At 43.6% G+C, this 12,500-nt stretch overlaps 1 protein-coding gene across 1 annotated transcript in view; it reads right to left on the bottom strand.

Moving 5' to 3' along the window:
• Nucleotides 1-12,500, bottom strand: part of LOC311045084 (activated CDC42 kinase 1-like) — a 73,742-nt gene that overhangs the window by 16,082 nt on the left and 45,160 nt on the right. The window contains exons 13-16 of the mRNA XM_084056892.1: nucleotides 9,373-9,392; nucleotides 5,220-5,972; nucleotides 4,535-4,756; nucleotides 2,519-2,749 (exon numbers count right to left, since the gene is read on the bottom strand). Coding sequence (XP_083913018.1) covers nucleotides 2,519-2,749; nucleotides 4,535-4,756; nucleotides 5,220-5,972; nucleotides 9,373-9,392 — 1,226 coding nt within the window. The remainder of the gene's footprint in view (nucleotides 1-2,518; nucleotides 2,750-4,534; nucleotides 4,757-5,219; nucleotides 5,973-9,372; nucleotides 9,393-12,500) is intronic.

Below are 12,500 nucleotides of genomic sequence, written 5' to 3'. Positions count from 1 at the left end.
CCCTGAAAACCCCCTGAAAAGCCACAGTTTCCCCTCCTATTCGCACCTGATTAGCCTTTGTTTGAATTTACGCTATTTCACACCGACCACCATTTCACACCTGGCAAATGTCCCACTTTCTCCATGAAAAGTTGTGTATTTTTTTTTTTTTACTATAATTTTTATCCCGCGATTTTTGTAACCCATTTTTTTTTCACCCAGTGCCAATTTCCTAAGTGTTCCTGGGCGCTACACCAGCCCTACACCAGCGCTACACCAGCCCTACACCAGCGCTACACCAGTCCCCCACAGCCTGGGGAGGCCAGGGCCGAGCTCATGCTTCCTTCAGTGCATGAGAGCCAACTGACCTTCTTGACACCTGACAGGGGGGAGTTTCCCTGGTAGGACGTCGCGCGTGGAAGGAACACGTTATTCCAACCAGTTCCCTTCCCCTCCATCAGGCGCCCCGGCTGTCATGGGGGAGGCGGTATAGCGACCAGGATTACTACATGTTTTTGTGAGGGTATTAACCCCTACCCTGGGAGGCACAGGGAGAACATGCACTCCACACAGAGTAGGCCCTTTCGCCAACCCCACCTAGGGTATGGGTGCTGATGACGTGGAGGAGAAGACACGCCCCCAGCACCCACAGCGTCCCCGGCGGGAATCGAACCCAGGACCTTCTTGCTGTGAGGCGACAGCGCTACCGACTGCGCCACCGTTCCCCCAAAAGGTGTGTATTTATCACTGATTTTTTTCCCATGAATTGCCAATGGCAGGGCCTGTGAAGCTCTGAAATGTGGCACATCTGTAGTTTCTTTCCATCACTGCAAATGAAGACACATTGTGCACAATAATGAAGACACTTAACAAACAATCGATGAAAGCATTCGTTTTGCTTCGCTAAGTAGGTAGCATTTGAGGTGTACCCTTAGGCCACGATATTTCTAACATCCCCGTACGCTTGTCTAGCTGCTAAGTAGCCAGGTATTCAAGTGATCACGGCCTTCTCCTTCTCCAGCTCATCCCGTGGGCTTTAGGCCGAACCATGCCTGGGGGCAGATTTCCAACCTCTCGTCTTTGTGATGATAACATCATCCTGGGTTTAACGGCAGTGGTGGAAAGTGGAATCCAAGTACACTTACTCAAGTACTGTACTAGAGTAAAACGTCGAGGTAACGTCACTTTACTAGAGTTATTTCCATTTTGCCGTACTTTATACTTCCACTCAAGAAGTATAAAATATTGCACGTTTTGCTGAGCTACATTTATTTGACAGCTTTACTAATGACTTTGCAGATTTTAGAATTAGAATTAGATTTTAGTATATCTTTATGCAAATAATATTTATTCAAATGAAAGTTATAGTAATACAGGCCTTTTGACTGTAATTGTAACAGAGTATATTTATATTGCGGTATTCCTACTTTTTTACTTCAGTAAAAAATGAATCTGAGCACTTCTTCCACCAGTGCAGATTCCCAACCTCGTCTGGTTGATGACAACATCCTCCTTGGCTTTAACAGAGACAGACAACAACACTCTAGGAGTGAGATCAACACACTCGAGTGGCCAGGAATTAAAGTATGATGGATTTGTCTGGAACAACAGCACTCGATATTTATTCATATTTACAAAAAGCAATCAGCGTAGGATCAGGGCCGTCACAAGGCAGAGAAATTAAAGCGGAAATCCGTGACAGACAACAACAAAAAAACATAATAATTTAATGTTGACATAAGGCAGGGTTTTGACACCCGTCATTGGCGAGCTAGAGGGCAAACCGTTTAGCATTCGCCAATAAGTTTTCACTGCTCATTGTGAATCTATCTTCTATCTATACCTGTGATTCAATCAATCAATCCATCAATCCCAACCTGTGGAATGCGGCCCCGGCCAAATAATTGGCAAAACACTACGATTTTAATGATAATATAAAGATTTTATGCAAAAATAAATGTCACGGTATTTTTGAGTGGTGCCAACCACTCCTACATTTGACTTTGTCCGTGTGTCCGTATGTCCGTCCGTATGTCCGTCCGTATGTTTGAGCACGGCTGATTGGTCAAGCTTCATGTGTCACGTGACAACATATTGTTGCTGATTGCAACACAAGGATGCAACCAGTTACACTTTCAAAGGCACCACTCTCTTCACACTGGGTGTGATTTTTTCTTTAGAACCTTGAGTATTAATGGCCAGATTGTGCCCAAACATGGACATGTCTGACGTCAGAGACTGAAGAAGGGCGGTTCAAACAGCCATAATAACAAGCATATCGTCTCTGTCGGCTCCGAACCTCATATGTCCAAAACTGTTACAGTTTTTCAACCATTCAAATTCAAAAATAGCAAAAAATTACAGATCGACAAGCTTGAAACACGGCGCGAGCTTGTAGATCTACTATTTTTGATACTTTTGTGTGACGCTGTTAGTATGATCAAGTAGGGCATTCATTTACGGGGGGAAAAAAACACAAAAAGTTAAAATATGGAGATGAGAGGTTTCTGCCCCGACAGCAGCACAAATCTGCACTCACCATTTTGACCCTGTCGGCCGTGCAGCCTCCTCCTCCTCCTCCTCCTCCTCCAGAGCTCAGGCCGTCTGAGCAGACCCGAGGCAGGCTGACCGAGGTCTTCATCCCGGACCGCACCACGCCGCCGCCCAGGCTGCTGTTGTTGTTGGACGAGAAGTTGGCCTTCAGCTCGCCGGCCTGGACCAGTCCCTGTCCCCCCTGGGCGTGGCCCTGCAGCGTCTGGCTGTTGACCACCTACGGAAGTCACCAACACATTAACCACATGAGACCTGAAGCCGATTCTACATGTCTCCTAAATCTCAACAGTATTCTGAAAAACCTATGTTTCTATATCAGTGGTGCTCAATCTTTTTCATGTCAAGGACCCCCAAAATTATATGTATTTGGCCACGGACCCCCATCAAAATATTTTGTTCCAGGGACCCCCAGAAGCAAAGATTTTAGTTAAAAATGTTCGCTTTAAAAATATATATATTCAAAGATTTGCACATATTTTCACGATTTTTCAAAAATAGCAGATCTACAAGCTCGTAGCGCGGCACTCGGTGCCGCGCTATGAGCTTGTAGATCTACTTGTAGAGCTTGTAGAGCTACCAGTCACTTTTAGAACTGATTATGAGATTTTAGTGTTAAAGGACTTCACCCATTTTCCTTCTAAATATTTTGATCCCACGATTTTTGCAACCCATTTTTTCACCCAGTGCCAATTGCCTAAGCTGTAGTCCTGGGCGCTACTCTCCCTCTGCCAGCCTGGGGAGAGCCTCGAACTGTGCTCACGCTTCCTTCAATGCAAGTGGAGTGAGCAGGCCGCTTCTTATCACCTGACAAGGGGGAGTTTCCCTGCTAGGACGTAGCGCGAAGAAGGAACACGTTATTCCAACCAGTTCCTTTCCCCCCTGCTTTTTGTGAGGATACCTACCCTAGGGGACACAGGGAGAACATGCAAACTCCACACAGAAAGGCCCTTTCGCCCTACCTAGGGTATGGGCACTGATGACGCGGAGGAGAGGACACGCCCCCAGCACCCACAGCGTCCCCGGCGAGAATCGAACCAGGACCTTCTAGCTGTGAGGCGACAGCGCTACCGACTGCGCCACCGTGCCCCCAACTTCACCCATTTTCAACCTATCTTCATATAATTGGTCCTCACTAATGTTCATGATAAAATGGTACCATTCTTTTCCTACTCGGTCTGTGTCTCACAGGAGGGCTGTGGACACCTCAGAAACCCATTAGGCACACATCATCGTTAGGCAGATTCTTTCTTTCTTTTCGCAAGAACAATGGCTTCCATTAATAACATGCTAACTTTCCAGGAATAGAAAGCATGCATCGATAATGTCACAGGTAGGCGGGTTTCTGAACTCTGAGCCCTCCTCTGAGACACAGGTTGAATAAAGACAAAAATGGCACCATATTATAATGAGCATTAGTGAGGACCAATTATATGAAGACAGGTTGAAAATGGGTGACGTGGTCCTTTAACATTTAAAGCTCTTCATGGTCTGGCAGCTACAGTAGCTACCTAGTAGAGTTGAATTCAATCCGGGAACGCATCTGTGTCACTTTAGATTTCTCTGGCTATTCAAAAATAGCAGATATACAGTACAAGCTCATAGCGTGCCACCGCTATGAGCTTGTAGATCTGATATTTTTGGAAAAATCTTAAAGATTTGTGCAAATCTTTGAATATATATATATTTTTAAAGCTAACATTTGTAACTCAAATCTTTGTTTCTGGGGATTCAACTAAATGTCTTCTAAATTCCAACAGTTTTCTGAAAAACTTTTATATATATGTTACTATATCAGTGGTTCTCAAACTTGTCAAGGACCTCCAAAATTATATGTATTTGGCCGCAGAATTGCTTTAGAATTTTTCAATAATTGTGCCGTTTTTTTTACACAAATCTTCTCTTCTGGGGATCCGTGGCACAAAACATTCTCGGGGTCCACGGCCAAGTAATATATATCAAGGGGGGGTTCCTTGGCACGTAAGAAAAACTATGATGATCTTACCATGGGTCTGACGGTGGCTGTGTTGGCTTGTCGCGCCTGCCGCTCCTCCGTGCCGGTGGCGGGCGTCAGGCACTCTGCCTCTCTGAAGAAGCGGTCGTAGCGGTCCAGGTACGGAGGCCTCTCAGGCAGGAGGTAATAGTGGGTGTTGCTGACCTTGCGGCCGTCCCGGACGATGGGGAGGATGCAGGGGCCCTTGCTGCTGCCCGAGTCCTTCCCCTGGGCCTGGGGGGGGGTTGACGTCACCGTCATGAAATATTAGTCGACGATTAACTACCTAAAACCCATATGGGTAACCGGAGTCCCTCAGGGCTCAATACTAGTGTATTTTCTGTTTTCTGTTATTTTCGCTGAAAATAGCAGATCGACAAGCTCACAATGCGACGCGTTGCACAACAAAAATGCACAGGTCAGATATGACAAATAACTTATATATACAAAGAAATTACTGACAATGATGCATTATGGCCATATTTAACAATTTTATACTTTCGAATATTGTTTTAAATAGTGGAAATAGCAGATCTACGATCTCACACGCTTGCAGATGCACTATTTTTGAAAATTAATGAAAATGTTCCAACAGACGAATTGATACAGATGAATGGAAACGATTACGCTAAATAATTTCGATCATCTCAAATAACTGGTGAACAGGCGATCATGTGATAATGGTGGCGGGGCATACCTGGGCCTGGATCACTTTGGGGGCGGCGTACTTGGGGTCCGAGGCGAAGCTGTGCGTGGTGGGCATGACTTTACCCGGAGAGGTGGAGAGGTAGGTGCCGTAGGGGTGCGAGGAGGAGGAGGAGGACGAGGAGGAGCAGAGGCTGAGGGGGGCCGGGGGGCAGGGCGCGCTGGGGCTCACGGAGTAGGCTCTCTGAGGGGGAGAGCCCACCACCGGGCCCATGGGGCTCGGGGTCCTGGAGCCGGGCTGGGACAAGGGGTCCCTGGGGGGGATCTGAGGCGGTCGGTCCCTGCTGCCGCGGTCCGGGCCCGCCGCGGCGTCCTCCGCGGCGCCGGTGGGCGTGGGGGACAGGGAGTGGTCCCCCGACCAGCGGGACGGAGCGTAGTCGCCCTTTTTGACGGGGCGAGGGGGGATGGGGACGCGCGGGGGGATCTGCGGCTTGTCCTCGGCGAAGGACAGGAAGATCTGCCGGTGGGGGGGGTCCTGAGACTGGGGCGGCTGGGGGGACGCGGCCGAGGGAGGCGGAGGAGGAGGGGCGTTGTTGAGCCTCCTCATGCACTCCTGCTGGAGCTCCTGAAAGATCTCGGCCGACTGGGAGAAGGAGGTGGAGAGAGCCTGGCTCTGCTTGCTGGGGAGGAACAGGTTGTCCTCCAGACCCCCCCTGGAGGCGGGGGGCTGTCCGTCCACCTCCTGTTCATCGCTCTGCTCCTCCTCCTGGGGCTGCTGCTGGTCCGCACTGGTGATGGAGCTCACCTGGTTTGGAGACAAGACCGTTAAGCCACCGGTTCACAACGGGGGACCCCCAGGGGTCCTTGAGGGGGGTCCCTAACTAAAACACTTTTCTGAAAAACGTATGTTTCTATATCAGAGGTTCTCAAAACCTTTTCATGTCAAGGACCCCCAAAATGATATGTATTTGGACTCCGACCCCCCAGCTCTAAATATTTTGTTCCAGGGACGCCCAGAAAGATTTGAGTAAAAGATTTGAGTAAAAGATTTGAGTAAAAGATTTGAGTAAAAGATTTGAGTAAAAGATTTGAGTAAAAGATTTGAGTAAAAAAAAATAAAAAATATGATCAAAGATTCATACATTTTCAAGATAAAAAAATAAATAGTAGATCTATTCTACAAGCTCACAGCGTGGCACGAAGTGACGCGCTATGAGCTTGTATATCTGCTATTTTTGAATAGTGAAAGTATAAAATAATGGTTAAAGTGGTTAAAATCTAAAATGACACAGATGCTTTCCTGGTTTCAATGGTTTAATGCAGACAGACAATTACAGTGAATATCTACAGTACAGTACATGAAGTAATTGCTGCCCGAGGGCCCAGCAGCAGCTATTAAAGCCATTGATGTACTTAAATTAAATTGTACTGTACTGTTGAATCAATGATATTTTGTTGTACTAAATTAAAATACCTTTACTGGTGAAGTCACTGTGCTGCAGATCCAGATAACAGTACTCATTATAACAGCTCTGGCCAAAATGTATTATTGTCTGTTGCATTTCATGACAATAATATATTATATTCTGCTGTAATTGTCTCCGCCAGGCCGAAAGGCATGGCGAGAGAGTATGTTTTACCCTCCGTCCGTCCTTCCGTCCGTCCGTGTGTCCGTGTGTCCGTGTGTGTGTGTGTCCTGTCTGTGTGTTACCAGCTAATCTCCGGCACCATTGGTCCGTTCGCTCCGAAACTGTGCACACACACTCCCTGGATGCCAATTCAGAACCTCTGCCCCAATGTTTTCACATGGGCCTGTTATAGCGCCACCAGGAGGCCGATTTGTGCAAAACACATTTTTTTACATTACTCCTACAGATTTTATCCAAATGTCATGCAAATCGGTACACAGTATCTCTATAGTCATGTGATCAACACGGGTCTGTCCGATTTCCCATATTCCATCCTGATTGCCTATGGTTGGCTTCCAAAGTTTGCAGGATTGGTCCGTTTTGAACAAACTGCCTCAAATCATGAACACAGCTTGCGATTTCCGTGAAATTTCACACACACATTCCCACTAGGCCGAGGAAGAAATGCCACCCTTTTCACATTGGCCTGTTATAGCGCCACCAGCAGGTCTAATTTAGCAAAACACATTTTTGGAACAAAATGCCTCAAATCATGAATGCAGTGTCTGATTGCCGTGAAAGACCTAAGAATAAATGGCACCCTTTTCACATTGGCCTATTATAGCGCCACCAGGAGGCCAGAATAATGTACCTGACCTGGCGGAGACCTGTGCTCCGAGGAGCACTTTTTCTAGTTGGAAATGTAATACATTTTCTATGATTATCTGATCCCCCCAAAAAATAAGAAGATCAGTAAAACCTATTTTATCGTAGAATTAAGAAGTAGCATGACAATTATTGGGACCCTTTGAGACTCTAGTGTGCAGTTTAAATCCTCTCATCCATGGCCACAGATGAAAACATAAATGATTATGAATTACGTAATGATGCATTAGATCTGTCTGAACTTGATCCCAGTTTGGTCACCAAACAGAAGCGCCCATGTCGCCGCTAGAGGGGGGCTGTCACGATTATGACATTTTAGTTGACGATTAACTCTCTCAGTGCCAATGAAATAAAAAAATGATTGCGAACTGTGCCAGCAATTTTTGTTTAAATAAAACAAAATAATAATAAGTTAAACAAGAAGTGAATGGAGCAGCAAATCTTTTTTTTTATTTTTACTCGGGATAACTCGTAGCTTGGCACTGAGAGAGTTAGTTGTCACTCAATTAATTGCGATTATTGTGTTTCTGTCATTGAACATTATGGAACATTATTATGAATAAAAATTACATTTCTCTTTGGCTTCGTAAACAAAAGTCGCACAGGGCAGATATGCCAAATAACAGACATATTTAATTATTTTACAAGGCCAAATAAATATAATCTTGGGGGTCCTTGACATGAAAGTTTGAGCACCACTGAAATAGCAACATACGTTTTTCAGAAAACTGTTAGGATTTAGAAGACATTTCTAAAATCGGCATTACGTCTTAAAGGACGACTTCACCGATTTTCAACCTATCTTCATATAATTGGTCCTCACTAATACTCATGATAAAATGGTACAATTTTTTTCTACTTGGTCTGTGTCTCATAAGAGGGCTGTGGACAGTCCAGAAACCCGTCTACCAGTGACATCATCGTTAGGCATGATTTTTTTTTCCAACAAGATTTCACATTTTTTATTTAGATTTTTATTAACACAAGAACAATGGCTTTTTTTATTGCATTGCAACTTTCCAGGAATAGAAAGCCTGCAGTTTCAATTAGCTTGGATTCCCCATTGATGATGTCACTGGTAGACGGGACTCTGAACTGTCCACAGCCCTCCTCTCACACACACAGACCGAGTAGAAAAAAATTGTACCATAAAATTGTTTATCATGAGTATTAGTGAGGACCAATTATATGAAGATAGGTTGAAAATCGGTGAAGTCGTCCTTTAATGGCTTAACTCACTGAGTGCCATTAACGTGTTTCACGTGTTTTTACCGCTATGGCGCTGGGTGCCATTAACGTGTTTGTCTTGTTTTTGAAAAAATAGTAAAAAAAAAAAAGTAGAAAATATATATATATATATATATTTTTTTTAAAAACATGTTCAGAACCCAAGATATCATCATCTGAAGATGTGCAGCTCCATCCACTCCTTGTTTAACTTAGAACTGAAAAAGGCTGTATCTCGCTTCCTAAGCACTTTTTGTTTTCTGTGAAAAAAACTCTGGCACTTTTCAGAATCAATTCTGAAATAATTCTGGCAATCCTGGCACTCAGGGAGTTTAACATGAAAACCTATTTGAGAAATGACCAAAGGGCGACTGTATAGTGCAAAAGGCGGTCACCTTTAAAAGGCGTTGCTCAGTGCAGGGTGGGTGGGGGGGGGGGGGGGGAGTGGAGCACTTTCTAAAGGTTGAGAACAGTTTATCTTTTTGAGAAATGCGCATACTATGATGTTTGGCCACTTTTTATCAGCTGACCAACCACAAAATAAAGTGAGTTTGTCAGCATAAAAAAGCACCTCTTCATGGCAGGCGGGCCATGTGAACACACCCTGAGGCCGGCAGTTAAAATGAACAACACATACTGTAGCATCACAGCCCAGATGGCGAATGACATGGTAAATCGTCTCACCTCATGCTGTATGCCGAAAACTGTTCGCAAAAAAAACGTAAAAATGATGTACAAGATGTACAAGCTGAGTTTCGAGCTTGCAGATCTTCTACTTTTGATGCTTTTGTATGTGTTATGATCAAGTAGGGCTTTAATTTAAAAAATAAAAAACTCAAAAAGTTTAGAATATGGAGATAAGAGGTTTCTGCCCGACAGCAACGAAGTGGTGCATTGATGTGGCGCCTTTATCCAGAGCACTTTACAATGTGCTTCACATTCACACACCGAAAGCGGAGGAAAACATGCCAGTCACCAACCTGCTCATCGGGAGCAGCTAGGGGTTCAGTGCCTTGCTCAGGGACACTTAGACACTAACAAAAACTGTCTATCAGTAAAATGTTTAACTGTCTATCCGGAGATCTATTAGATTCAGTCAACCACTCCCTGTTCACAGACACATTGCAGGAATCACTCAAAACTGCCATAGTCAAAACGATCCTCAAAACACTTTGTTTGCTTTTAGAACGATTTTAGAAAAACTGTTTTTTAATCAACTAGCATCTTAGCCCCCCTGACACCTTTAATAAACTGCATCTCTGATATACATTTTTGGATGTCAGAAAACGTTCTCCAGATAAATAAAGACAAAACTGTTTTTTTTTTATCATTGGGGACGAGGGGACCCATATCAGGAAAATCACAAAAATATATCACTTGAGAAATAGTGTTGGAGTCAGCTGTTTTCTCTCCTGGGCCGACACAGAAAGGATAATGCATGCTTTTATCACTAGCAGGATAGACTATTGTAATGCTCTCCTGTCTTGTGTTTTGAAAAAAAAAAAAAAAAACGTTTATTGGTTAAAGGCAGCAGCACACATACTAAGACCAGACGGAGAGCACGCATTACACCCATTTTAAAGTCCCTCCACTGGTTGCCTGTACGTTTTAGAATTGATTTTATGATCCTTTTATTGGTTTTTAGATCACTACATGGAAATAGACCTGCCTATTTGTCTGCAATGCTCTCTGGGTATGTGCCTGGCAGAGCTCTCAGGTCCTCTGGCACTGGTCTATTAACGGTACCCATTACAACCGTGTGTGTGTGTGTGTGTGTGTGCTTGTGTGTGTCAAGATTTTTCAAAAATGGCAGATACAGGCTCATAGCACATCACTTCGTGCTGAATATTTGTGCAAATCGTTGAATATATATTTTTAAGCTAAACTTTTTACTCAAATCTTTGCTTCTGGAGGTCCCTGAAACTAAATAATTTTGTGATGGGAGTTGGCAGCCAAATACTGTTAGCATTTAGAAGACAAATGTAGAATTGGCCTCAGGTCTTAATGGGTTAACTGTTCCAGATGGTAGAACTAAAAGCCTTCAGCTATTGTGGTCTTAAAATGTGTAACAGACTGCAACAACCGGCGGCTCTCTGAATTATTCGTTTTTTACCTTAATCTTTTTGTATTTTTAAAATAATTGTCCTTTTTCCTTTCACAAATGTTTTAATATGTTTCTTCTTTTGTTCTGTGAAGCACATTGGGTTGCACCTACTGTATGAAATGTGCTATACAGTATAAATGAAGTGTGATTGATTGATTGATTGATTGATAGATAACACAGGAGGACCGGGAATCGAACCAGGGACGCAATATACACCTTTAATTAAATTGTGACATCAGTCATCTGTGACATAATCTATGAAGTATGACTCCAACTTTTGGCATGTTTTCAGCACGGTCCGAGGCGCTATTTTCACCTGGTGTTTTCATCAGGATGGGGGACAATTTAGCACTTAGCACAACTAGTGACTGCACTGCACAACAGAACAAAACAAGACGTGATAAAAAGAAAAACACATCTACAGTACGTAAGCACTCACAACAAGTGTTAGTATTTAAATTGTGGTGAAAACTGGGACTATTTGGTTGTGAATGTTGAAAACCAGACAAGAAAGTAGAGTTTGCACACTGGTATATATGTCCTGATGAAGATCTGATGCATCGAAAACGTTGACGACGCAATAAAAATACAGCAGAGCTTCTTCAGCATTACCAGTGTGCAGACTCTACTTTCTTTTGTGATACTTCTGCTTGTCTTACACCTGGGCCACGGATGTGCGTGCACTACCTTTCTGAAATGTTGGACATTCTTATGTTTTAGAGCAGGGGTCTTCAACAGAGGGGGTCTAGGGGGTCCCGGCCGCCAAATTTTTGTGTGATTGGAACCTTTTTTCTTTCTTATTTAGATGAACCACTATCCCTACTCTGAGGGGAACGTTAGCTGAAAATAGCAGATCGGCAAGCTCACATCGCCTCGTGAGCTTGTAGATCGGCTATTTTCGGCAAAGACGTTTGTGTAGGGGGAAAAAAAAGTACAAGTTGTCTAAGCTTTGAGGATTTAAGTGGTTAACTGTCTGAAAATACACATTAACATGAATACAATGCAACACTACACAATGATAATGCTGTCAAACACGTCTATGAAGCTGTCTATAAAGACCTGGAACGCATCTGTGTCACTTTAGCTTTCTTTGGCTGTTCAAAAATAGCAGATATACAAGCACATAGCGCGGTACCGAGTGCCGCGCTATGAGCTTGTAGATCTGCTATTTTTGAAAAATCTTGAAAAAGAAATGTTTAGATTTTTTTCAACAAACTGTTAGGATTTAGAAAACATTTTTAAGAATCGCCTCAGGTCTTAAGTGTTAAATCTATGAAAAACTATTTCTGCTTTCTTCACTGAAAGTTACTGTAAGGTCGGTTCAGCAAAGAACATAAAAATAAAGTTTCATTTTCCAATCTTACACGGGCGCCAAATTATCTTGGCCCGAACCGAACAGGCCTGTCAGAAAAGATAAACTTTCACAAGAGCTTTAATTACCTTTTCCCAGCACTGTAATTTAAATCAAACCAACACAGAGACATTGATTAGACGATAACACAGCAGTAGGTAAGCAATTTGTTAGCAAATTGATGCAATTCAAAAGCCTCTCGTGGATATAATAAGGTTCCAATTATATAAAAGCCGGGAGTCTGTGGAAGTCACAGTGCTTTAACCCATTCAATCCGGGAACGCATCCGTGTCATTTTAGATGTCTTTGGCTATTCAACAATAGCAGATCTACAAGCTACGAGCTTGTAGATCAGCT

Source organism: Gymnoscopelus microlampas (assembly GCF_963454915.1).
Source record: "Gymnoscopelus microlampas genome assembly, chromosome: 5".
NCBI classification, from domain to species: domain Eukaryota; kingdom Metazoa; phylum Chordata; class Actinopteri; order Myctophiformes; family Myctophidae; genus Gymnoscopelus; species Gymnoscopelus microlampas.
The sequence above is the reverse complement of the archived record's forward strand: the minus strand, read 5'-3'. Positions and strand labels throughout refer to the sequence as shown.